Source organism: Columba livia, chromosome 14 (genome assembly GCF_036013475.1).
Source record: "Columba livia isolate bColLiv1 breed racing homer chromosome 14, bColLiv1.pat.W.v2, whole genome shotgun sequence".
NCBI lineage: Eukaryota > Metazoa > Chordata > Aves > Columbiformes > Columbidae > Columba > Columba livia.
The window spans coordinates 4,084,884-4,111,286 of record NC_088615.1 but is presented as its reverse complement, the minus strand read 5'-3'; the positions used below and the strand labels follow the sequence as shown (position 1 = coordinate 4,111,286).

At 52.4% G+C, this 26,403-nt stretch overlaps 3 protein-coding genes across 4 annotated transcripts; 2 read left to right on the top strand and 1 right to left on the bottom strand.

Moving 5' to 3' along the window:
• The first annotated feature begins 38 nt into the window (after positions 1 to 38).
• HIGD2A (HIG1 hypoxia inducible domain family member 2A) lies at positions 39 to 812 on the top strand. The gene is made up of 2 exons (XM_065029657.1): positions 39 to 255; positions 458 to 812. The coding sequence occupies exons 1-2, from the start codon at positions 54 to 56 to the stop codon at positions 622 to 624; spliced, it is 369 nt and encodes a 122-aa protein (XP_064885729.1). The 5' UTR covers positions 39 to 53; the 3' UTR covers positions 625 to 812.
• A 1,689-nt stretch (positions 813 to 2,501) lies between these two features.
• On the bottom strand, positions 2,502 to 9,592 carry CLTB (clathrin light chain B). Of its 2 annotated transcripts, XM_065029650.1 has the most exons (6): positions 9,287 to 9,592; positions 7,602 to 7,648; positions 5,955 to 6,072; positions 5,580 to 5,691; positions 5,102 to 5,155; positions 2,502 to 4,608 (listed from the first exon to the last, which is right to left on the bottom strand). In XM_065029650.1, the coding sequence occupies exons 1-6, from the start codon at positions 9,468 to 9,470 to the stop codon at positions 4,437 to 4,439; spliced, it is 687 nt and encodes a 228-aa protein (XP_064885722.1). In that variant the 5' UTR covers positions 9,471 to 9,592; the 3' UTR covers positions 2,502 to 4,436. The 2 variants fall into 2 exon arrangements, with proteins under 2 accessions (XP_064885722.1, XP_064885723.1); XM_065029651.1 differs by lacking the exon at positions 5,102 to 5,155 and having other exon boundaries at positions 9,287 to 9,585.
• A 25-nt stretch (positions 9,593 to 9,617) lies between these two features.
• On the top strand, positions 9,618 to 26,199 carry FAF2 (Fas associated factor family member 2). Its single transcript, XM_065029636.1, has 11 exons — positions 9,618 to 10,419; positions 17,633 to 17,701; positions 18,136 to 18,270; positions 18,976 to 19,052; positions 20,204 to 20,342; positions 21,719 to 21,804; positions 21,886 to 21,977; positions 23,370 to 23,547; positions 24,437 to 24,608; positions 24,833 to 24,976; positions 25,431 to 26,199. The coding sequence occupies exons 1-11, from the start codon at positions 10,357 to 10,359 to the stop codon at positions 25,611 to 25,613; spliced, it is 1,338 nt and encodes a 445-aa protein (XP_064885708.1). The 5' UTR covers positions 9,618 to 10,356; the 3' UTR covers positions 25,614 to 26,199.
• The last annotated feature ends 204 nt before the right edge of the window (positions 26,200 to 26,403 follow it).

Genomic DNA, 26,403 nt, shown 5'->3' with positions numbered 1-26,403 from the left:
TGCGCCTGTAGCGCCGCCTGCTGCTTGTGCCCGTGCGGACTACAACCCCCGGCATGCCCTGCGCCGGGACGGCGCGGCGCTTCCTGGCTACGGCAGCCGAGGAGGGCTGCGAGTCGTCACCTTCCCTGCGCTCCGCAGCCATGGAGACCGGGCCTCCCCCGCCGCTGGAGCCCGTCCCGCTGCCGGTGTTCGCCGAGGAGGGTTTCGGGGACAAGTTCCTGCGCAAGACCCGCGAGAACCCCTTGGTGCCCCTCGGTGAGGGCGAACGGCCGGGGGTGACGGGGAATAGGCCCGGGCGGCGGGGCTGGTGGCGCGGCGGGGGCAGCGCGCAGCGGGGCGGCCGCGCTCGGGGGGACACGGCTCGTTTCGGGGGGTGTTGTCGAAGGAGCCGGCAGCGCTCAGGGGCGGGAGGAGGCGTGAGCTGGCCCCGCTGACCCGTCCGCCGTCCTCCTCCCAGGCTGCCTCTGCACGCTCGGCGTCCTGACCTACGGACTGATCAGCTTCAAGAGAGGCAACACCCGCCGGTCGCAGCTGATGATGCGGGCGCGTATCCTGGCCCAGGGCTTCACCTTCGCGGCGCTCCTGGGAGGCATGGTGGTGACAGCTATGAAATCCAGGCAGTGAAGCCAGACGAGCGAGGAGCGGGGGGCACGTACCCGCCAGCCTGTGCCCCGGCTGGCAGGGTGGATTCCGGCTGCAGATGGAGTTTTCTGAGAGACGGTTGTGATGTCTTGGTGGAGCCGGTGTCAGAGAGGCTCTGTGCTCCAGGGTGCTGGAAGTGTGGCTAATACACCTCTGTGATTAATGTGAAATTTGGGCCGTGGCATTTTTTTATTCTCTGAGAGCTAATTCTGCTGCAACACCAGAAGCTGCCCTCACTAAGGCTCCCCACCTCCATCACACCTCTTGTCCCTGCTTGCAGCGACAAGTCTGTTAAAATTGTGTCCTGTGGGACATGGGCTGCACTGTGGTGTTGCTTTAGTTAGGCAATGCACCAACATTTGAGAAATGAGCTGCCCGGGTAGGAAGGATCAGCTCTGTTTATGGCTTGATCCTGGCAGGACAGAGTTCATAAGCAGCAACTGAGTGGTTTGGGGAGAATATGTAATCTGTTGAGTTGCAACCGGTGAGTAATAAAATGAGGTTCTGATTGATGCTGGATTGCAGAGCATTAAAGCTAGGAGAGTAAACAGTGTAGGAAGGAAAGGGAGCAGACAGGGCTGCCTCTAAGCTGTGGTGATGCAAGCAGGACACAAGAGATGTAGCTGCCCGTGAAAACAAGCTGGGAACTTGCATTTCCAAAACAGGGCCTGGCTGCGTTCTCTGGGACGTGCCGCTGCTTCTGCTGCTTCTGCTGGGGTTGGTTCCTGCACCGCTCGCTGCTTCGCGTGCGCTGGAACTGGCTGCTGAGCAAGTGGCCTGTTCCCAGAGGGAGCTGTGCTGCCTGTGTCGTGACCGTCACAGTTTCACTCCAGCTAGCAGTGAAAACCGCAATAGCTGCTTGCTCACTCACCCCACCCCAAGTAGGGGAGAGAGTCAAAAGGGAAGGGAGAAACTCATGGACTGAGCTAAGAACGGTTTAATAAAATAACAAAATACTGCTAATTTTAATATGTATAAAATAAGTGATACTCAGTGCAATTCTTCATGAAATCCATCTGCACCAAGCAGCCAGTCCCAGAGAGAGCATCCTGGTCCCCAACAGCCGATCCCAGGGAGGGAGAGGGAAAATGTCCAGAGGCCGCTACAGAACAGCAGGACGGCAAAAGGCTGAACTAAAGGAACCCTGGAAGGAATTCCACCAAAACAGAGCAGAAACAGAACAGGTCTCCCATGCTGGAAAACCCAACTCCCACTAAATATCAAGCATGATGCTAATGGCACAGAATATTTGCATTGATCAGCCTGGATGTCAGTCAAGGTCTGTCACGTTCATGTCCCCCTTCCCAGCTGCCTCACACCTGCAGATACAGAGCCCAGAAAGACCTTGGTCTCCCACATAACAGCTAAGATAACAGTTAGTTGTTACATTCTTTTCATTCCAACTCAAAAATGCTGGAAAGTTACTTCGAGAAAAACATTAATTATGTCCCAGGGTGCTATCTTGTTATTCTCAGGCTAAATCCAAACAATAACCGTGCTACAAAGTTCCTAACTGCATGAAGAAAGTTAATTTCAGTCAGACCAGCACAGTGATAAACATTGTCACAGGCAGCTGCAAGTCCCGCTGTAGGCGATGGATGATTTGGATCATACCAGAGGTGTTGGGTGAGCAGCGCAGCTTTGCTCTCCCATGTCAGGCTGCAGAGCGGGAGGATGCGGGGCTGCAGGCTCAGCTCATTCTGTCAAGCGCAAACCCTCTGGCCCTTCCCCTCGCTCCTGTTTTTTTTCTGCAGGATGTGGTTTTCCTCCAGCACCATCCTTTTCACAGATGGCTTCATAGCTGTGGCTTCTATAGACACCCGTGTGTGTTGCCAAAGCAGAAAGACAACAGTGGCCCATAGGGTTGGAGATGTCAGTTTATTGTAACAGGTAATTTGAACAGTCACAGATACCAAAGCCGAGGGATGTAGAACAGCTGTGGGCATGGCTCCCCGGGAACTTGCTGTCCCTGCCTGACACGGGGTGCATGGCAGCTGGGGGACCCAGGGGGCTGGCTGCCTGCAGGGGCTGGAGGGACAGGGCACAGCGGGGTCCCTGACCCCAGGAAGCAGCCAGAGACACTTCCCACTGCTCTGCAATGAAAGGTAGAGGCAGGCAGCCAGGTCCCGAGGGATCCTGCATCAGGGTCCATCCCGCACCGCGGCAGAGCTGCCTACGTGTGCTGGAGCACAGTGGGACGTGGTAGGAGCGATCGGCCCGATGGACAAGGGGGCACAACCCCAGCACACAGCAGCCAGTGACTCCCTGCATGCCCATTTCTCTTTCCAGCCCCTCGCTGAGCCTGTGCCTGGAGCTGGGGTGTCCGGTCACCCCACAAGGGCTGCAGTGGCAGCGCAGGTGACCTTTCTGACTCGCAGAACCATAGCTGCAGGGAAGGAGAGCGCTGCCTTCTTTTTGGCTGAGCAGGGTTCTGCAGCAAGGCTCAAGCAGATGTTTTGTGGGCTCTGCTCCATGTCCCACCGCTGCAAGCCCTTCCCAAGCCTCCGGTGGGCCAGAGCCAGGGCACAAGCTCCAGGCTGCTGCTCTCCTGCTGGCCAGGAGTTGTGCAGGTTTCCTGGGCTGAGCCTCCGAGCTGGAGGGGCTGGTGTCAGCCCCACCAAGCAGAGGAAAGACGGTGTTTGGACTGCAAAGCGTGTGCCTTGCATGGAGGGGAGCAGGACTGAGGCATCTCACTCTGCCGCCTTCGGTGTACAAATCCAGCACAGACCAGAGAGAAGCCAAAGAGCAGCTGCAGACAGATGTGTAGGTTGTTCTCCAGGGACAGCAGGAGCCCCAGCACCAGAACTCTGCCCAGTTATTCTCTGGGCCCCTGGGTTAGGGAGCTGGAGACTTCAAATCTGCCCCACCAGCAGCTGGACCTTCCTACATCCGTCCTTGCAACCATACAGCCTCCATCTCCCACCCTAGTAGCAGGGGAAGAAGCAGAGCAGAGACAAGGGCTCCCAAAGTGTGACACCCCACACTGCAAACCGCTGGTGGCCTTGGGGGAGGGACAGAAAACATCCTGTACGCTCACGCCATGGCCCCTTCCCAGCGCCCTGCACCACTGTGCTGCCCAACACCTGCAGCCCCACAGGACGGGTAGTACATGGACACTGCAACTGCTGCCTGGAGCCATGCCAGCTTTTTGGGGTGCACAGCCAGGCTGGAGAGAGTTCTCCTGGGCTTGGGGGCAACAACTGGTGGTCCTGGACCTGCCCAGGTGCCCGCACTCACACTCCTCAGTCCCCGCTAGCCCGGCAGCGTCACGCTGCAGCCGCATTCCCTGCAGGACCTTGTGGTGCAGAGCTGGGTCAGGGCTGTTTCTCCACTCTCCCAGCCCCATACCAGCTCTAAACCCCGCATGGAAAGCAGACAACAGCCCAGGCTTCCACCGGGATCGCTGCCTCGGGGCTAGGACCCATACCAGACATGGGGCTGCCAGGACAGCCGCGCACAGCTTTATTCCCAGCACAGGGGTGAGGTGGGCAACAGGGGGTGAGATGTTCCCCCTCTCACTGAGCCAGGCCTCTGGGCACAAGCTCCCACTAACTCAGCTCTTCCACCCAGTGTCGCTTCCCGGGGAGATGCCACCGTAATAAATAAGTGTAAAAAGAGACCAATGCACCTTTTAAGCAAAGGAAAACCGTGGGGAGAGTTACAACCAGTGACTCGAGCCCAGCCGGGGTGCAGAGCACGGAGCAGGGGACAGGCAGGGGAGGCCCCTCCTGGGCTGGCCCCGCGAAGCTGCCGGGCGGGGTGAGCCTGGCTGTGCTCTGCTGTGCTCACGGCAGCTAGCGGGACAGGGGTGTCTGTTTGAGGGAGATGAGCACGGAGCGCATCCGTGAGACATCCTTGCTCTGCTTGCTACTCTTGGGGTTGAAATCACAGAGCTGGGCCACCTTCTCCCACTCGGAGCCCGGGGTTTCCTCCTTGGACTCCTTCAGGAATGCTTCCTCCGAGGCCCTGCAGAGAAGTTGAGGGTTGTCACTGGCAGAACTCTTTCCAAGGAAACCCTCCCCTCTGTCTGGGAACCCCTCGAGTCCCCACCTCCTGTCCCCTTGCTCAAGCCGATGAGCTCAGTGTCCTCTGGAATCCAGAGACATACGATGCTCAGGGCTGCTCTTGGCTGCATTCATGAAAGACATCATTCATCAAGGGGCATGGGGGTGTCTGCCTGCCCCCAAGACTTCTCCACCCCCAGAGCTGTTCCCCAAAAGGCACAAGATCCCAAAGCTTTGCCCCTTCAACCAGCCTTCACAGGGGAATTTCCAGGAGCTCCACTTGCCCCATAAGACCCCACCATTTGGAGATGCTCAGCTGCAGCATCCTCCCTCTGGGACTTCACCAGGGCCCAGTACATCCCAGCACCCCCCCCTTCCCTTGGCTGGGCAGCTCGTGCTGGGGCCAGGACCCCCAGCCCCTGTGGGGCAGGATGCGGTCTGTAAGAGGCACATACACGTAGCCAATCACATCGGCGTCCGGCTGCTGGTAAAAGGCTTTGTCAGCGATCCTAGCCCCCAGGCACAGACAGAGAGAGAGCGCAGAGCGGACAGGCAGGCAGAGGGTTAGAAAGAGAGAAACAGAGAGGAGGTTAGAGTCCTCCCACGGAGCGCGACCCGCACCTCACAGCACACATGGCACCAAGAAAACCTGCTGATGACGGCAAGGCTGCACACACACTGCCCCAACCCCGTCCTGACGCCAGGCCCGTGAGAGATCCCACTGCGATCCCAGGGTGGTCCCAGCCAAGGCAGCTCTGCGCAGCCACTGGAGCCACTGAAAGCCTGGGGCCCTCCCCCTGCCTGGCAAAGCTCTGTCCCCGCAGGTCTGGGCCCCACTGTGAGGACAGAGGCCTCCAGACATCCCAGGAAGGCAGATCTGGCTGCACAGCAGCTCCTGTCACAGACCTTGCAGCCATGCTGACCCCGACATACCTGTTGTTTGCTCGGTTCTTCTCCATTTGCTCATTCTGACGCAGGTTCCACTCCTCCAGATCCTTCTTGGCCTTCTCACGCCATTCCTGCTCAGTCACCTTTGATGCCGCATCTAAGGCCAGGGTGACACAAACCCCATCAGCCACACTGGTGCCCACTGCGTCTGCTGAGCAGCCCCTTGGGCCTGTCCCCTGTCCCCACCAGAGCACCGTCTGAAAGGTGTCACTGCCCCAAGGACAGCAGATCTTTGGCAGGGGCCCCCGCACGGCACAAGACACCTCTCTGGGATGCAGCAGAATCACTGCCAGGTGAGGGACCCCAACTGCCACGTCACGAGGTGCCACAAGCATGGGCACACAAGGCCTCGGGTCTCACCCAGCTCCTCCAGGCGCTTCTTCTGCTCCTCCCTCCACTTGCGGATGCTCTCAGGTTCCTGGGTCAGCCGGTCAGCCTTGGCTATGGCTGCGTAGGCATCCGTGGGGCCGTTGGACTCCTGCAGGACATGAGCACCATCAGCGCCAGCTCTCGCCACAGCCCAGCCACCTCGGAGGGCTGGCAGCAGGGCAGGACTCCACACTCCCAGCACTCAAACAAACCAGGATAGGAGGCAGAGGTGACAGCCTGGGACACCTGGGACAGTGTCCTCAAAGCACTGCTCATGCTGCTGTCCCAGCTTCAGACCCCAGAGTTTCCTTCTTTGACTTGACTTGCTGCTGGCTGCCAACACAGCTTCCGTGTCCTCTGGGCAGCCCCACAGCAGAGGACAGCCACCAGCTTTGTGACACCCTCACCACCAGCACTGGGTTTTGCTGGCCCTGACTGGGGGCGAGGCAGCCCCAGGACTGAGCGTTGTTATGGGCTCAGCTGCGACAGCTGGGGAGCACCCAGGCAAGAGACAGGGCCTGAGGATCTGTTCAGCTGGAGAGGAGAAGCTGAGAGGGGATCTCATCAATGCTTATATATATCTCAAGGGTGGGTGTCAGAGGATGGACCAGACTCTGTTCAGTGGTGCCCAGCGACAGGATGAGGGGCAATGGGCACAGACTGAAGCACAGGAGGTTCCATCTGAATCTGAGGAGAATCTTTTTTACTTTGAGGTGCCAGAGCCCTGCAATAGACTGCCCAGAGGGGTTGTGGAGTCTCCTTCTCTGGAGACATTCAAACCCACCTGGACACGACCCTGTGCGATCTGCTTTGGTGAACCTGCGTTAGCAGGTGGGTTGTACTAGATGATCTCCAGAGGTCCCTTCCCACCCCAACCATCCTGTGATTCTGTGGCTCAGCACCTCTCCTAACACCCTCCGCTGGCCGGGACACCCGGCTCAACACGGAGCTCAGCAATGGGATTACAGCTCTCCTCCCAGATCCTCAATCTAATTAAGTCTGCCTCATCCTTAATGTGATTATCGTCCTACAAACTAGGCACTGGCAATGCACGTGCCACTCTGTTGGGTGCTGAGTAGGGCCAAGGGCTTCTCAGACACTGGCACAGCGCCTCCTGTAGCCAGCAAAGCTGGGCTTTGGGCTCACCCAGACTCAGGCAGGTGGGCCCCACAAAACACCCTGGGCCACAGGGAGCCACAAGGAGGTTTAATGGGAGGTGCACAGCAGAGCGAGTGTCCTGTGGCAGCCCCGTCCTGGTCTGGCCTCTGCCCAGAGATGCTCCTGACTGCCCGAAGGCCTCCGGGAGCTAATCAGGCTGGAGAGAGAGGACTTTTGTGGGGAATGGAGGATCTGTCATCTGCTCTTAGGGCCCAGGCACTTCCTCAGGGCACAGGTCACCTGTAAGCAGATTTGGTGAGGTCATGCCAGGCGGGACCCATCTTCTCTTCAAAGAGGGGTGAGATGGAGCAGCCAGGACTGCCTGCCTCAGACCCAGACCTTTCCAGGAGCACCACAGCTGTTCTGAGGCTGGATGGCAAATTCCAGTCAATCCCGGGGGCAGAGCCACAGTCTGCTGGCGCCGTACCCACCCCATCCTGCTTGGTACTCATGGGCCAGGGCAAGGGGCCGAGCTCTCACCTGAAAGACATCTCCATTGACAGTGGCTCCTCCATTCTGGAAACCAGCTAGAGAAAAAAGAAGAGAGAAGGAGAAACACAACTATGGCAGCTGCGGGTGATCCCAGAGGGGTTGGTGTTGATGGAAAATAAAGCAAGTTAGTACCTGGGGGATGCGGCTGTGCAGTTTCCAGCCCAGCACACCCACCCACAATAGCTCTACACAAGCGGGCCAGCCCCGTGATCTCCTGTCCTTGATGGGATTCAGCCAGCACCCCTCTCTCTCCCAGACAGCCTCGCTGGGCCTTTCTGTATTTATGGCATTTTCACTGGTGTTTTATCTTATCTGAGGATTAGGGAAACTGTTCCAGGCACAAGTCTGGACACCGGCAAGTGCTCTGACTGTAGAGAGACAACCTGGCCAACCCCAACCCACAAGTGGCCAGGCAGAGGCTGCCAATGGACACAGACAGGTGACCCAGAACCTGTGGGCCGAGTGCCCAGCAGCGCTGGGTTGTGACAGGAAAGCAACCCCAGCAGGGACAGAGCCCCCAGGAACACTGCAGTGTGCTCCACAAGATGAGGGGGGCAGGCATGCACACCGTGCTCCTTGAGAGCCCACCTGGGGGGGCACCCCTGGGCTGAGCTGCAAGGTTAGGGCTGGGAATGAGGCGCCACTGACACCCATGGCTGGGGTACAGCCTCTTCCACCCCCCAGCCCCAGAGAACACTGAGCTGCGTGCCAGGGCCACACGCAGGGCTCTCTGTTGCTGGGAGAGAAAGGCTTTGAAGGAGCAGGCTCCAGGCTCTGAGCTCTCCTGTGACGACCACAGGGCTTGCACAGCGCAGCTCAGGCAAGCACCGTCCCCGTGGTGCTCACCCCTGCGGTGCAGCTCTGACTACACCCAGCTCCAGCCCGTCTGGCTGCATTTATCACCGTGGCTGCCAACACCTCCCTGTGCCCAGCTCTGCCTCCGCAGCCCTGTGCGCGGGGGTGAAACCGCCGCCCCACGGCCAGCACAAGGAGGCCCCGTGGGCCTGGGTTAGGGGAAGGAGGCAGAGTGCTGCGGCAGCAGTGTCCCTGTGTCCCTGCAGAGTGAGGCCCTGAGCCCCTGCTGTCTACCAGTGCCCCCGAAACTGGAGACAAGAGATCAGCATCAGCACCTTCTACCTGAAGGGCCTGGGACCATGATGTCCACAATGGAAATGCCTTCCATTCTGCACCCTTACGGGCTCTCTTGTCTGTGGGGACAGTCACGGCAGTTGTCATTGCTCCTCTGGTCCGCCCAGATGCCTCTCACACTGCCCTAGCCTGGGGCACCGAGACATGGAGATGGGGCTCCATCCAGCCCAGGGAGCCCAGCCTGAGCTCATGGGGGAGGAAGTGCCCCACAGCCGGCAAGTCCCAGCTCAGGATTCACCTCCCACGCTGAGGGTGAGACATCAAGCCCTTTGAGACCAAGCACAGGCCCCGGACAGCCCTCGCTGGGATGTAGGCGGGTCCACAGGGGAACCACGTCACCTGCCCACTGGGGTGCAGCACAGACCCCATCATCCGCTGGGAATACTGCGCATCCCACGGGGAACCCAAATCACGCGGGGGTGCAGGCTGGGGGGGGTCTCCCCGCCCTGGGGGCCAGAGGGGGCGCAGTCCCCACACACGGCTCCACCGGGGCCCCGGCCGCGCCCGCCCCGCGCGGCGCTCACCCGGTTCCGGCGGGGCCGCCTGCCCGGCCGAGGCGGCGGCCGATTCACCATCGGTCGGCCCGAAGCCCTCGTCGTTCTCGATGCCCGCGATCTCGCTCTCCTGCTGGGCCAGGAAGGCGGCAGCCGGGTCCTCCTCGGCGCCGGCCCCCTCCGACGAGGAAAAGAAGCCGAAATCGTCGGCCATGGCCGGCCCGCCCGCCCCGCTCCCGCTCCGGCTGCGCGGCTCGGCTGGGCTGGGCTTGGCTGGGCCGGGCTGGACTGGGCCCGGGCGGAGCTGTCACTGCGGCGGCGGCAGCGGGCGGGGCGGCCGCGCTGACATCACGGCGGGGCGGCCCCGCCGCGCGCGTCCCGCTCCCCGCCCCCCGGCGCTCCGCCAGCGCGCGCCGAGCCGCAGCGCGTTCCCCGCGCCTGTGTGCGGGAGGCGGGCCGGGCGCGGCCCCTCTCCGGGCATGCGGGACCAGGGCTGCTCGGTCGCCTCACTCCGGGCTCGCAGGCCCGTGGTCCCGGGGCACCGTCCCCACCCACGCGCGCACTCGTAACTCTCCGGGGCGGGAGCGGGCGCCCTCCCCGCCCCTAGCCACCATCTTGGCTGGCGCCCGCTTCCGCCGCCATCTTGGGTGGAGCCGCCGCCGGTGGCCGGGCGAGCCGGCGGGGCGGGAGGTGGCCGGGCAGGACCCACCCGGTGGCAGACAAGCCGCCCGGGACACGCAGCCCAACCGGCTCCCGAGGGACTCCATGGCTTCCCCGCCGCTCTCACAGCCAGAGGCAGCCCCCTCCCCTGGCCAGCTCCGGAAACGCCCGAGCGACCTTCGGCACACTTCGGAACTCTTCGTGCGCCCATCGGGAACACCCGAGAGCGACGCGAGCCGTTACTGAGCGTCAGGCGCTTCCGGAGAGGCCCGAGAACACTTCGGCTTTCTCCGAAACGTGCTCGAGCATTTCCGGTCGCGGTCAATAAGCGGCCGTTGGCTTCGTTGGGGCGCCTCGCGCCGTGGAGCTGGGGCGGAAGTGCGGGCGGGAGACGTCAGTTCCGGAGAGTGACGGAGCGGCGGGTCAGAGGCGGCAGCAAAATGGCGGCGCCTGAGGAGCGGGAGCTGACGGCGGAGCAGACCGAGAAGCTGCTGCAGTTTCAGGTGCTGCGTCCGAGAGGCCCGTGCCGGCCGGCGGCAGCGGGAGAGGCGGCGCGCGGGCACGGCACGGCACGGGCTGGGCTGATCCGTCGCGCTGGCGCTCGGGCCCTGCCGGCCTGGGCCGGTCCGGGGAGCGCGGGGCTCCCTGAGAGCTGGGACAGGCCTCGCCTGGAGCGGGTTCGGCGGGGCGGGGTGTCGGGCCGCGCCTGAGTAGGGGCCGAGAGGAGAGAGGCCCGTGCTCCTGGCTCTTGTGGGGGCGAGGGAAGCTCCTGTGCGGGGCTGGGGCTCCCTGGGCTGGGGCCTCGCTGAGGGGCCGGTCCCTGTTGTGTGTGCTCCAAGCACTCCATTAGGAATGGTGTCTGTCATCACTAATTGGGGAGGCAGGAAGTGACTGCTAAATAAACCTCGTTACCTCTGTACGGGGTACAAACTCCTCGGTAAGTCCCGGCCATTTTAATTAGATAGCCTGAAAAAAAATTCCTCTGTTGTCGTTAGTGATGAATGGGAGATCCTTTCCTGGTGCTGTGGGAGGGTTAACCAGTGGGTTTCTATGGAATGTGTCTTTTCAGAAAATTGTTTCTAACCCTCAGTGTTTAGTAATGCCTGTTGGGGGGAGGCCACTGGGGACTGTAGTGATCTAATCTCTCTGCAGCATAACATGGGCTGGGTCGCTTAACCTCTGTTTTGCCAGGGCCTTGGGGCTGTGCAGTAACTGAATTATGAGAAAAAAAACAACTGTAGATGTGACTTACAGTGGAGAAAACAGTGCTATGGAGTTGAAATACTTAGGGCTGCTGATTGAGAAGTAGTTAATTGTGCTGGCTGATGAAAACTGTCTTCAGGTGTCTTGGGTTTGTTTCTGAATTGTAGGGTGTCATGTGGTGTTCCTTGGATTGCAGAGTTGTTTTACAAATACAATATTACTTTCAAGAGTGGTTTGTCTGATTTTGTTGCTTCATGTTCATCTCTCTAAGATTGTGCTTTGCATTTTTTGGTGTGATATAACTGTAGAACGATAGGGCTTAAAGGGACTTCAGAGGCATCCAGCACTGCCTTCTACAGCTGAGATAACAGCAGGTGTTCCTCATCGTTCCACACAGATACTTGCCAAGCCTTCATCTCTGAGCCAGGAGGATTCAACAATCCCCTGAAGTAATTAATGTCCTGCAGTGTTTCTCTGTGACTATAACTATGAGGAAACTTTTTTTACAGGTATCACCTCTAAATCTTTACTGCAAATTAGGCTGGTTGGGCAATCTTAACTTACAGACAAAGGAGGCAGAGCAATGTTAACAGTTGCTTTCCCGGTGCTACAATTTCCATGGTAAGTATGTGAGGTTTAAGCCATTGCCTTATGCTGCACGTATATCTGTGCACAAGCTGTCCTCTGGCTCCCATTCTCCCATTGTAGTACTTATTAATCTACAGAATCTGGACAGATAGGACCAGCTGCACTCATCAGTGTCCCTGTTGCTATTTTCAAAACCCTGTGGGCAGCTGTGAAATTAAAGAATTGTGTTTTCTAATGCTACCTAGTGTTGCCATGAGCAGCAGCTTGGGGGCTGGAGGGGTCAGAAGTTCAGGGATTCAGGTTTTAGTCCAGCTGCCTGTTGAGCCCTTGTTTGAAGTAGAGGGAAATGCTCCTTAGACTATAAAGAGGAGAAGATTTTCAGTTAGAAAACAGTTACTGTCCAGAGCTCAGTGTGAGATCTGTAGTCCAGGAGACTTTGATACCAGGATCTTCTCATTCTTCTGTCCCCTGGGGTGTATGGGGTTAGCTGTTCACCAGGGCTGGGCTGCTGACAGACCTCACTGGTGAGTCCTCCTTCTCTGGTGCCTTGCACCTGGCTGAAAGAAGCTCAGGTGTGCAGTCCTGCTTGTTCCTTTGAAATGAGAGTTAATCTGTCTAAATCAGTCCACCTGGAAAACATTTTTTGTTTCCTTTAGCTCAGGCTTGTCAAACTCATTTTTCACTGGGGGCCACATCAGCTTTGTGGTTGCCTTCAAAGGGCCAAATGTAATTTTAGGACTGTATAAATGTAACTACTCCTTTGAAAGCAACCACAATGCTGATGTGGCCCCCAGTGAAAATGAGTTTGACACTCTTGCTTTAGCTGGCCTCTGTTAAATAGCGTTTGCTCTTTGGGAAGGATGGCTAAATCTCACTCAAATCATTTGTACGTTGCTGTTGTTGCAAAACACTGCTCCAGTTAGCTTGTAAACATTTCAAGGATTCCTGCTGTCTTTGCAAGGAATGCTTAAATGTTTTCAAATGTAGCTTTACACTTTAGTTGTGAAGGACCATCATAAGTGATTTGCACAGTACTCTGTGGTGCAAGGCATTGTGCTTCCACAAAAGGTGCCATGGCAGTGTGAATGAGGCAGGAGAACAGGCTGGGAAAGAAGGGAATGGGGATAGCAAAGATGAGGTGAACAAGAGCAGAAGGCCCCTGGTGGTGTCACAGTGAACAGGAGAGCCAGAAGGAAAGCACTGAGCTGTAGAGTGCTGCTCACCCAGCAAACAGCTGCTCTGGGTGAAGATGTTGCCCTTCACTGTTTATCCTATTTCTACCAGAAATTGCTCCTTCCAAGGTAGAGAGGTGAGTGCCTGCAGTGCTGTTTGTGGCCCAGCTGTCGGGGTTACAGTTTTAATACATGCTTTGCATTAATTCCACTGCTGTTTGCTTTATGTGTTTTGGTAGCGCTCATATAAACGGCTCTGCTGGCAGAACAGTAGAAGTCGCAGCTCTGTTTCTACTGGCAGAGCTGGAACAAGAGAGTTGTCTGCAACCCTGCTGTGGCAGGTTAATGGAAGAAAAAAATAGTACCAATATGGAGAGGTAATTGGGCTAAACTTGAAATAAAAGCAACAAAGCACTCTTGCGTGCTTTCAGCCTCCCATTTGCTGCTGAAACGTTGGCTAATGTAAATGAATAAAAGCATCTAAATTTTTCATCTGTCAAGACTTGGCTGTCTTGACATCTGTAGAGAGAAACTTGATGTGAGCAGCTTAAGAAAGCTGTGGAGATACTGTTCCATTTGGGAGATGGAAGAAACGGCAAAGCAGCTTTTGTAGGATCTTGTTATTGATCTGTGCCCATTGTGCCTGGGCTGATGTCTAACGTAGTTATAATATGCTGATGTGGAGTAATGGAGTGTTATTTGCCAAGGAAGAAGTTAGCACTTATGATACCATTTTGAACTTCAACTAGGGAAAACAAAATGCTCAGGACTGAAAACATCTCTCGTTTAAAGAGGGTGGAGGAAACAAGAAACCCCAGGTACCCTTTCTTGCTCAATGTATTGTGTGTTGATCAAAACCCTCCTGAAGGCATTTGCTGTAATATGCAGAGAGAAGCTCTTGGTGAAGACTTTTTTTTTGCTGCTTGAAGTCAGATGTTATTTATCCTTGGAAACATAATTCCCTGGAATTTGGTGGTAGGTTGGGAATAAGAGCAGTGCCAGTTACAGTCCTGTGGCTTTGCGTCTCTTACACTGCGTTTCAACACACGAGTGTATCTGCGGAGGGAACAATTCATAAGTCCAATTTACAGCCTTTTTCTACCCTGGGCTTTTCTTTCTGCCTTTGAAGTGTGGAATTGCACTTTTTGCTACTTCAGTATTGAGAAGATTTTAGCATCCTGAGCAGTCTCAAAGGTGAGAGATGCAAATAATTCTATCCAACAGCAGTTTTGGTGTGCACAGTACTCTGCTTTGAGTGGTGCTTTAGAAGGCAATGTTGAATTTTCTTGGCTTTTGTAGCACTGAATATCTTGTTTTCTAAATATTATCCACTGTCTTGAGTGTGGATCTACATTCATGTGAAGGTTTGAGGGTGCTAATTTAATAGGATTAGTTTTATTTTTTACTAAAGCTTATCTATTATTATGTTTGTGTAATATATATGCTCTCTGAGGCGGTTTATGATAGACGGCAGTCAGTAGGAAACTAGTATTAATAGTTAGTGACTGGTTTGAAGATGGTGTTTGTTCTCTTAGCCGTGACGATACCAGGAACATGTTTATTTGTCTGGTGCGTGAATAACCCAGTTTGCAGAATAGTTGTGAGATTCAGCAGAAATACTACAGCTGGTGCAGTAGAATGATGTGACGTTTCAGGTTTCTCATCTGTTTATGTGACTAAAGTGGAACAGTAGCTGTAGAAGGTGCTGAAATAACAGTAGAAATGGTCATTGGGAGCAATAATGAACAGTTTTGGTGTTTAGCAGCAAATCTTGTCTGAACTGACAGCTGAGCTGCCTTCCCGTGGTTCTCACACGGAATGAAGTTGTTGTGAACCCCTGCGTGGCTTCCCGACCACCCTGCAGCATGTCTGCCTTGGAGCAGGTCAAAGTAACATTCAGAAAGGTGTCCAGTTTCAAAAGCTGCCTTTACAAGGCAATTTATTTTTCCTGCCATGTTTAATTGTGCAGCTTCGTTGATCAGAAGAGTGGTGTGAGCACTCAGCACAGTGCTGCTGGGGTGGTTTTGTCACTTCTGTTCCCTGTTGGGAGTAACTGTATTAAAATGCTAAGAAAACAAGTAGATTGACCTCCACGGAGAAGTGCTGCCATAGAAGACTTGGAGATGTGACCAGCAGCATGGCTGTTGCTGGAACAGCAGTTGGGAAGGGCGATGTTGGCCAGCCCTTGCTCTGTCTCTGTGGGGCTGGGTAGGTCTTGCAAATGCTGCAGTGATTCAGTGCTCATTAAATGCTTGTCGATAGTTCTGCGTGCCTGTTTGGTGCTGCTTTCTGACCTAAAATTCCTCAAGCATTTTGCATAATTCAAAAAGGAGGGAATGTTTAGTTGCAAAGCACTGCTATTAGTGCTGAGCCATAATCCAGACGTTTAGAGACAAAGGTGTGAATGAGTTTGAGTCTCCTAAATTTTGCAAACACGGGCAGAATTTCCAGGGTGTTAAGGACTGATGATCAGAAGACTTTCAAAGCTTTGGAATACACAAATCATAACTCCATTTTAAAATCAAATAATTGAGTAAATTGCATGTGCCTTTTAAGATGTCCTTCTAAAAGGACAATGAAGGGCCTTCTGTTGGGGTAAAGTCAGAATACAAAACCTAAATTTTACTCAGTGAAGCACATCTTAAAGATAGTTAAATTAAAACATGATGGTGAAGCTGAGTGATGAACGAAGGTGTTCTGGCAGCAGCAGCCAAGTTCGCTGAGCTTCATGTCTTCTATGAAATTCACTTCTGTAGTGCTGTCTTGCAAGACTTGCTCCAGACTTACAATTTAATAAATATTTGTACACCGCTGGGCAGTGACTTGAGGTGGTTTTTTTTTTCTGAGCAACTGTAATCACATAGTTAATGTCAGCAATGCTTTGAGCACTCTGGTTCTGTACAGTAGAGTGAAGATGAGAAAGCAGCAATCTGTGGAGGCATCGTGAGAAAGAAGCCAAGAAATGCTCAAAACTTTGAACTGAGCTCAGAGATTGAATGGGGTGTTTGTCCATAGTGTGACTCGGGTGGAAATAGCATGTGGAATGTACGAATGGGGGCAGGGAAGGGCAGAGATTCACGGTCCTCCGGTAAAAATAAAATCCATGCATTCCTAAATGGTCAGCTTGTTGAGATGGCCTCAGGGTCTTTTAAGTGAAGTGGGAAATGGGGAGGTGAGCAGCAGAATGAAAAAGGATTGGCAGCAATGGATTGAATCGCAAGGTGTAGTAGAAACCATGCGCAGGGATTTGTGTCAAGTCACTGCTCTGTTTGCAGTCATCATCAGCTGCAACCTGCAGAAGAGCTGCGCTCGGTAGGACAGACAGGGGAGCAGGAGTTCCCTGCCCTTGGCCAAACTCCTGCGCTGCCGAAATCTCCTCAGGTGCTGGGGGAAGCGTGTGTGGAAGTAGCAGGTAGGGGACCGTGTGGTTCAGCCCACAGAACCTCTGCAGGTCAGCAGGATCCGCCTGTCACCGTGCGTAGCAGCAGGTGGGAAGGATTCCTGTGTCCCTTCTGGGCTGAGGAGGTATTGGGAAAGAAATCCACCAGGAAGGAGCAGGAGGCATTAAGAATCTGTGGAGTTCTCTTGTCAAGAATGACCTTGGTGGAGAAATTGTCATGTTTCAAGAGTCTCCTTATCACTAGCACATTTTAGGTTGAATTTGTTACACTGCTTGTGACAGTTATTGTCATTGTTTCTGCCATCTTGTATCCAAGCTAAATAATTGTTTCTGAAGGTATAACTGTTTTTTGGCTTTCTGTTGCCCAGTTATTAAAAAAAAAATTAAAAAAAAAAATCCTTTTTTTTTTTAAAGTAGTTTCCTTCAAAATTGCTGGAATTGTTGGTGGTGTCACCTGGATGGTCTTTCACTGGCTGATTCAAAGGATGGTTGTTAAAAGGGTTGCAGCAGCACATTTGTGGCTTTATGCTTTCGTATGAAAGAATGTGCTTTGTCTCTGAGGTGTGACACTCAGCCCCAAAATATCTGTTCAAACACCTGATGGCAAGTGGCATGGGGAGAGATGTGTTTGTGGTGCAGTGACAGGGCTGTTCAGCAAAGATTTGTCCCCAAGAGGTGCTGACGTGGCTTCCAGTAACAACAAATACTGTTTGATCTCTTGTGGAGAAGTTCTGATTGGTGTTGGGTTAAAATACACCTACCCAAACATTGACTTGGCAGCTCGGTGGCTGTGAGGGCTGCCAGTGTGTTTGGACTGTGGTTTCTGTGTCAGGTCCTGTCTGAGTAGGACTGGATTTTTTTACTATGGAATCCCCTGTGATGCTGGCAAACGCTGCCTTCATTAGTGCGCGATCGTTTTGGTTTTAGTCTGTTTATGCTTGCAGTGGGTGAAGTAATGGTCATCTTGGGTTTTCAGAAGTGCATTACCTGTCTTTTAAGGAGATGCTTTGAGGTGATATTTGAGGGCATCTGCCTAGCATGTCGTTCTGGAGTGAAGCTTGTGGGTGATATTACGTTAGGCTCTTGTCTGGGCTTGGTGCAGTTTTAGTAATAGCCCTTGGGTGCTGCAGAGAGTTGGCTGATGCTGGAAGGGTGCAAAGGCCTGTTTGAGGCCTCCTTTGTGTTTGAATTTGGGTTGACACAGGTTGCTCCACTCTTAAACTGAGAGCAGAGCACTTAAAAAAAAGTGTTGTGGTAATGTGTTGTACTAACTCCTGACTGTGCTCACGTGTTGCAGAGAGCAGTAAAAACACAGCACTTCCCTGGCACTCATCTGCTTTTATCTTCCTTTAGGACTTGACTGGCATAGAGTCCATGGACCAATGTCGTCACACACTGGAGCAGCACAACTGGAACATAGAGGTACCCTTGCAAATAAGATTCATAGCAGTTTCCAAGTACCTGGATTAAACAGAGTAACTCTGTGGGGAGCGCTGGGGCTACCAGTGAGAATTTGTCAACTGCAGAATTTACCACTAGCAGTAGCTCTCTATGACAGTGTCTGATCCATCTGGAGAGCTGGTTTCAGGAGGACACAGCGGAGTTGTTGTGGCTGTGAACAATCACTTAAGGAACACGTTGTGTGACTTCCCGTAGTGTGTGTGCACAGGCTGCCAGGAGAAGGCTTTCCATACAGCCAAGTGTATTGGGGGTTATGGGCTGTAAGGAGTTGTTTCCCCAGTGCTCTGGGGGCTGTGGAGAAATAATACCTACTGTTGATGTCCAAAGTATAAAAAAGATATTTTCTGCCATCCTTAAATGTCTGGAACCTCCCTTTGTTCTTCCTTGTTTCAAAGGCAGCTGTACAGGACCGACTGAATGAGCAAGAGGGTGTCCCAAGTGTCTTTAATCCTCCTCCATCGCGGCCATTGCAGGTCAATACAGCCGACCACAGGATCTACAGCTACGTTGTCTCAAGGCCACAGCCAAGGGCAAGTTATCTTATAGTGGATTTTGTTCTGCTTCTTGGGTGACTATTTGCGAACAACAACTTGCAAGCAGGGAAAGGAATTGTTTTCTTTGTATGTTGTTATCTCCTTTCTAAATATTTTATCTTCTGAAAACAAAATGTAGAGCTATTCCTTCAGCCTCCATTACTACTGTGGATATATTTTCTCCATGGGACAATTCATAGTGTGAGACAACCTTATTTGTGTCATCGAATGTGTTGCTGAGGAATAGTAGAGCTTTTTTATAAGCTCAGTTGGAATAAAGGACTGTCCCTTCCTTATGGCAGAGTGATATTTTTTCTTTTTAGACAACACCCCCCCCAAAAAAGGATGTTAACTTAAATACGGTGTCAATTACTTGCATTAATACTTCACAAACAAATTTGCATGAGCACCTGTAAGACTCAATGCTGTTAATCCTTTTGTACAGTTAAGAAAATTAGCACAGAGCAAAAGCATTGCTGCTTGAATAGTTACTGCCAGTTTTCAGACATGTCACGTTGAATTCTGAATGAACTGTCAGTCACTTAAACTTGATGCATTGTGTCCAAAGCCATGAAATATTGCTGAGCTCTTTTGCCGTGGTTAGAGCACCAATATTCCCGTATGTGTGCGGTGCTGGTGAATACACTGCTTCAGCAGGCCTGTTCTGTGGGTAGAGTCTGTTCTAATTCTTTGTAATTGCAGGGCCTACTAGGATGGGGTTACTACTTCATAATGCTTCCATTCCGATTTACCTATTACACATTACTTGATATATTTAGGTAAGTACTTTTTTGTGGAGACTCATGTATTGACTGCATTGGGGCACACTCTAGCTTAGATTTACCTGGACCTCTGTTACTTGGATCTTTAGCTTTAATGGCAGATTTTCCATTTATTTGCTCAGCTGGCTTTACCTGTAGCCTTGTAGAATTCCTACACTGTTTAGTAAGAAATAAGTCTTATTTCACAGAAAATGAGCATCTTGCAGCTCCGTAAATGAAATATTTAGTTGGAATTCTCACTCCATGCAGCTTTACAGTTTGAGTGCCACGCAAAGTGGGCACAACACAGTGTTCAAGTGTCCAGTATCCTTGGACAAACAACCTGATCAGAATCGTGTCCTGTTGGGCTGAACTGCAGGTTGTCCTGCCCTAATCCCTGTGAGTTACTTGACAAAATGCAAACTGTTTGGGTTCTGCTTTTTGCCCTTTAGTGTCTCTTGCCTCTTTTCCCTTTACTGCTCTGAAGGGGCTTGTTCATCTTGCCTCCTTAGGGCATTAATAGAGAGAAAAGGGGATGTTGAAAGGTAGTAAATACGCAGCAGTCCTGCCATCTGCATTGTTTTGGAAGTTCACCCATTGTATTACTCTTTTTCCCTTTAAGGCTTTTCTGAAGTTCAGTTTAACTTCTATACATCAATAGAACTTAAACAATATTGGTATCTGCCTTGCAGCTAAGCTTTTTCAGCCTCAGAGGCTGTTTCTTCGTTGGATTCCTAGTGTTATGATCTCTTTCTGCAGCTCTTTGCATTCTGGAGTTGTTAGTCTTAGAATAACAGAAATGCAGTTTTCAAAATTATTTGGACAAAACTGTGTGGCTTTTAATGTTCTGACTTTGACTAAATTCCTCAAACCTCCTACTGTTGGTGTGGCTTATGCCTGATAAACCAGAGGATGTTGAAACTGTTAATCACAGAGAATTCAGATACTTGCTGATGCCTGGCATGAGATAATATTTGACTGGTGGGTTTCTGTGGCAGTGATATCTGTTTGGGGCAGGCGGCAGTTTAGGTTGCGATTATAAATGTTCAAGGGTCTCAGCTGTGACTTTTTTCCTCCTTCTGAATGCCAGGGACTTTTTGTGGATGAGAAAACCTGTTCTTCAGAAAATCAGTAAGCTGAATTTCCAGTGTCCTTTGCTTCCTTCCTAGGTTTGCTCTGCGTTTTATACGCCCTGATCCTCGTAGTCGTGTCACTGACCCAGTGGGTGACATTATTTCATTTATTCATATGTTTGAGGAAAAATATGGGAGGATACACCCTGTCTTCTACCAGGGAACTTACAGCCAGGTCAGTGTCACATGTTGGTGATCCTGGGGTGATGGAGAGTTGGAATTTTGCCTGATGGTATCAGGGCCTACATAGCAAAACCACTTTTCTTCTCAAAGCTCAGCATATGTTCCCAAACTCTGTAACCGGGTAATGGAGAGCTAGTGAACAAGTGTATTTGAAAACCAATGTCTGCCAGGCTTGATGACATGCCAAGCCTGCAAAGTTGGAAAGCAAAGCTGCTCTGACTGTTCCTCGCCCGTCTGTATGGCTCTGTAGCCAACAGCGATTCTTTGTAATCCTGCCTTTGTTTTTATAAACTGGTGTGGCATGCCAGAGTCTGTCCTTCTGCTCAGCAAATTGGGATTGACTGCCTGGGCTTGTTTTATAATGCAACCCCAGAACTTGGTGTGGGACCTCAAAATTGAGAGAGGGACCCCCTGAAGAAACTATGGGAGGTGAGAGTTCCACGTGTTAGATCTGGGCTGGTGGTGCTCTGTGAAAGAGGGACCTTCTGATAGGAAGCTTCTTCTGCAGCTTCTCTCAGCCTAGCCAAGGGCAGGGCCTCCTGCAGCACGTCCCAGCAGACAGTTGGATCAATGCTGCTGCCCGAGTGCCAGAGAAGAATGTGCAGTGTGTATCTGCTCCGCAGCAATGGAGCTCACCGCCTCCACAGCTCTTCCAGGCCCCTCTGTCTTGCCTGGAATCCAAACTTAAATAACCACGGAATGGTTAGGCTCCTGGTGCCAGTAGAACAGGGAGCCTATTGTGCGCTTATCCTGTGGTCTTGTTAAGAAATGTTCTTGGGTGGGTGGAATCCAGAGACTCTAGATGCAAGTAGTTGTTTTGTTTGGGGATTTTTTTTGTTGATTTGGGCTTTTTGTTTGGTTTTTGGTGGGTTTTTTTTTGGGGGGGGGGGGCAGGGCTGGGTTTGGGCGAGGAAGGTGGTAGCATTATTGAGTTATCTTTTTGTAGTGTTTTCATATGGTGTAGTCTGAAGGTTGTGTCCTGTAGAGGCTGGAGTGGAAAGCTCAGCCCTGGCTGCTCTGGGTCTGAGGAGCGAAGGAGGGTTCTTTGCTGCCAGATGGGTCTGCTGGGGTGTCTGTGGGGGTGTTGATCCACACAGTCGCCTCCCTGGCTTCATGCTGGGTTCACTGTTCTCCAAAGCCACATCCTGAAAAGGGTGTCGAACAAACACCATTGTAGTCCCTTAAATGAAGATTTAGTCAGAAAATCTGTCAGGTTTATCCTCCAGCGCTGCTTCATTAAAACCATGCTAGGAGCAGAATAGTGGCCCTGGGTGAATGTTGCTGAGCTGTGTCGCACGAGTCTTGTGCATGGTGCTTTCCCCTTGCCTGGAGACCCTGTAACCTTACCTCCTCTGCTTTTATGCTAAGGCACTGAATGATGCCAAGCGGGAGCTGCGCTTCCTGTTGGTTTATCTTCATGGAGATGACCACCAAGACACAGATGAATTCTGCCGGTAGGTAGGAGAGTTTTCCAAATAGGTACCTATGTGCTTTAAATGCAGCTTCATTCACATGATCTCTTCTCTGTCCCCTAGAAATACACTGTGCGTACCTGAGGTGATCACCCTCATAAACACTAGAATGCTCTTCTGGGCCTGTTCAACCAATAAACCAGAGGGATACAGAGGTGAGTGTGTCCCTCCCAGCCTTTACTTACTCCCTCCTGTCTCTGGAACAAACAAAATGCTTTTTGACAGATGCATGTGTTTGAAACATGCTGCTGGTTTTTGTGCAACCAGATAAGATTTCAGGGTTGCATGGGGAAATAACATGCTTGTTTTCATGTGATATCTCAGATGGCCTGTTTGGGTGCCAGGGAAATACCTTGTGTTTGTAACTTGCACTGTTCCATATGTGTCTGGGAAGTCCTAGTTAGGTGTCTTTGCTATGGGCAATCAAGCTGCTTTCAGTGCATTGTTTGTGGGAGTTGGGGGGTGTGTGCTGGGAACTAAACTGAGTGCAGAAACAGGTATCTAGCTGTGTGCCCTTAACACTGGTTGGTATTATGCCTGAGGCTGGGAGTAACCTGTTATGTGCATTCTTTCCCTTTCCGAGACAGTAATCTTCATTCCACACGCAGTCTCTCCTCCTTGAAAGTCCACATCGAGGTCCTTTTAAGTACTGTCTTTCTGGAGCTGTTGATACCTGGCCTGCCAGCATTTTGTAGGGTTTTGCTGCAGATGGAGGCTTTTCTCAAAGTTCTGTTCATGCTACCTGTGTCTCTTCTGAGCCTTCTTGTTTCATGGCAGGAGAGGTGAGGAGTTCCAGTACTAAATCCGGGCCGTTCCTGGCTTCATAGTTCAGCTATTGGCTATCAACACCCTGAAAGAATGGCTTTCTAAGGAGACTCTGTTTTACTTATTGCTGTTTCATTGCTGCAATGCTTTGGAGTCACAGCCTAGAAAGCAGAGCTGGAAAGGGATCGTGGCCTTTCATTTAATCCACAGGGTGCTCTGATTTAGTCTGGAAGGCTCCATTGGTAATGATGGCTCCAAGTTGTGTGGCATGGAGGTGGTCAGCAGTCGTAGGTGAATAGTAATTTAAAAACCCCTAATCTGCTTCATTCCCTGCCTCTGGCACAACCAACCTCATTTTGTCCTGAAATGTCCAGGATAACACTCTGCCATCTTCCCTATGACAACATCTTCCAAAGCCTGGCCATCCTTAATATTAGCAAATGTTTCCCTGTGCTTCACCTGTGCTTCTCTTTCTGTGGTTTAAACCTGGGGCTTTTCGTCCCATTCTGAATGGACACTCAGAGCAATTTACTTCCTGCTTGAATTCAAGAACCTTTCTGCTTACTTGAAAGCTTTGTTCTTTCCTCCTTAGTCTCTATGCTCCAAACCACTTTGATCCTTTGTTAATTTATAGAGTTTATGGAGCCTGAGACCTTTTCTGCTTTGGAAGAGACAGTGGCTGTGGAAGCTGCTTTCCTAGGCCCTTGGTGATGGAAAGTGTGCAGTCCCCCTTGCTGACCTTTCTGCATGAGGCAGTTGTGATGTTTGTGCCTGTTTCCCAGTCTCCCAGGCTCTGCGAGAGAACACGTACCCATTCCTGGCTGTGATTATGCTGAAGGATCGCAGAATGACGGTAGTTGGCCGGCTAGAAGGCCTCATCCAGGCTGATGACCTCATTAATCAACTGATGTTCATTATGGATGCTAACCAGACATACCTGGTGTCTGAACGCCTGGAAAGGTATGAATGGACGTGAGCTGCAGTAAGGCAGACCTTATGGAGGCAGGTTCTACTCTGCCCCCTTCCTTCCTCCAGACACCTTGTGTAGGCAGGTGGGTCAGCATCTCCCCCTCTGTAACACAGCCCGTGGGCTCCTCTTCTCACCGGGATCACCAGTCCATAAATTGAGGCTGCTGTATGGTCAGGGAGCTGGATGGGTTGCCCATACAGGCCTGCTACTAAAAGGTGGGTGTGAGTGCTCTACGGTTTACCGCAGTTGCACCCCTGTAGTGTCCTGGAGCTTTGCAGGTAAAGCTTGGACAACAGCAAGGGGGAGCAAAGGCACTGCAGGCAGAGCTGGTATCTGCAGCCCATCGGTAGGCGAGTGTTGCTGCCTGGGCTGACTGTCCTGAATTCTGACGGTGTTGCTGTTGGTGCCTCAAGCACAAGCTCCAGTCCCTGGCAGCTCTGTATGGACTCACAGGCTGTGTCCAAAGTAGAACACCAACTTCTGGTCTTCTCTCTATCTGCCCCACAGTCTCTGTGGAGCACCCAGTAAAACGTTTTGATGCCCCTGGTTTCTGAAATGCATAAGGAATTACCTGAAGGAGATGAGCAGCGCCCACTTGACTGTTCAGTTTCATGTGCTCTCTGTCAAGCTGCAGTGGGTGATGAGTCTCTTGTGTTCGATTCATTTCCACTCAGCCTAGGGAAACAGTTTGTGTCCTGGGGATTGTGGAGACCTGGCTTGCCTTTTAGGTGCTTGTGGTACCGTAAATGAGGTGTTACCTGATGTGTGTGCTCCTGTGAGTTTGAGGCTGTACCTGCACCCTCGGGTCTGCTGTCAGCCTCCTGTGCCTTCACTTTAGGTCCTGCTAGTCCTGACCGCTCCCTGTGCTTATGTTTGCAGGGAAGAGAGGAACCAAACCCAAGTCCTGAGGCAGCAGCAGGATGAAGCATATCTGGCATCCTTGCGTGCAGACCAGGAAAAGGAGCGCAAAAAGAAGGAGGAACGGGAGAGGAAGAAGAAGAAAGAGGAGGAAGTGGAGCAGCAAAAACTAGCAGAGGAGAGGCGGCGACAGGTGAGAGCAACGTGACTGCTGGAGGGGCTGCTGTGCCCTGTTGGATGCTCAGGCTGTGCGGGAGCAGTGCCTGCGGTAGGGTTGTCTTGTCAGGTTGGAACTGTTTGTCTTGTTCGGGGCTTGAGTGCCCTCCAAGCCTCCCTGAAGCTGCTGTGCTGCAAGGGACAAGCATAAAGGTCGGTTCAGTGCCTGCCCATTGTTCCTGCTCCCTCCTTGCCTTGCAGACGCTGCAGGAGGAGAAGGAGCGGAAATCCGAATGCCTTCCTCCTGAACCACATCCCGATGACCCAGAGAGCGTTAAGATCATTTTCAAGCTGCCTAACGATTCCAGAGTGGAGCGGCGATTCCACTTCACACAGTCATTGACGGTGAGCGTGGGGCGGAGCTGATGCACTTCCCAGTGTAAAGGAGGGTCAAGAGATTCTCCAGGTGGCTCAGCAAAGCTTTGGCTCCATTGGACTTTGCCAAATGGTGACCTTTGCCGAGATCCTTAGCAAGCAGCGCTGTTCCTGGGTAAGGAGAGTGTGTCTTGGGACCTGGTCCCACCAGCTTATAAGAGGGAGATTAGAGGAAAAAAACTTCTCCTGAAAAGCTGAGGCTCTTGTTGCTGCCTATTAAGTAATGGTGTGGGAAGAGCCAGAAACAGTGTCTGGACTATGAAGGTGACAAATCCTGTTTCATGCATGCCAAGAAAACATCCTGTGTCTACAGTGCAGCGATGGTGTGAATTTGGTGAACTTCTCCCCTGTGAGATGCCGGGGGTGTGATCTGGCTGTGTCATTGCTCCCCCAGCTGGCAGTTGTTCCTGTGCTTCTTTCCCAGGTGATCCATGACTTCTTGTTCTCCTTGAAAGAAAGCCCCGAGAAGTTCCAGATTGAGGCCAACTTCCCCCGCCGTGTCCTGCCCTGCCTCCCTACAGAGGAGTGGCCCAACCCCCCCACGCTGCAGGAGGCCGGACTCAGCCACACGGAAGTCCTCTTTGTGCAGGACCTCACGGACGATTGACACTTTTCCAGAAGATACAAAATGGAAAGAGAAGTTCATATTATTATTATAATACAATATTTTTTTTAAAAAGACTGCATACAAACGAGGGATCAGAGACCACATTGCCTGTGCCAGCTGTGCTGCGTGTGTGCACTGGCGAGAGGGAGTGTGTGCACGTCCTTGCACCCCCGTGTACACAGCCATCCCCTACACTGGGATGGCAGAGAGGGAGGGGACCTGGTGTTGCCCCTCCGCCCTCCTGGGGGAGGAGCAGGAATGGCAGCTCTTGGTAATTATTGCTTTTATTGACAACAATAATAATAAAACCCCAACAACCTGACAACTGGTGAAGATTTGATACTCTGCTCCTGACAGCCAGAAGACCTGAATGGGGTGGGGGGGAAGGGCTGGACAGAATCTTTTCAGCTTCCCTCTGTGTATAAATACCTTTCTTTTAATATTTCTCTTGCTTTGTAATGACCAAAGGAGAATGGGGTTGACTATAGTATTAACTTTTTGATAAAGAGCTGGTTCGATTCTTACCCGTGTGGGGTCTTGCCCAGGGTTCTTAGCCTGCGTAGTGTAATAAACTCTGCCTCTAGCATGTCTGTGCCGATGCTTTCTGCCTGTGGCCCGGCTGAGCTGTGGCTCCACAGTAAGTCACTGCTCACAGCCCTGTGGGTACAATTAACTCCTGGTAATTTGGGGTGAGACAGAGTGTGCACTGTGGCGGGAGGCAGTGCTGGGTCGGTGCTGTGCTGCCTGCCTGGGGCAGGGACTGTGGGAGCGGGGGGAATTGCCCTTCCTT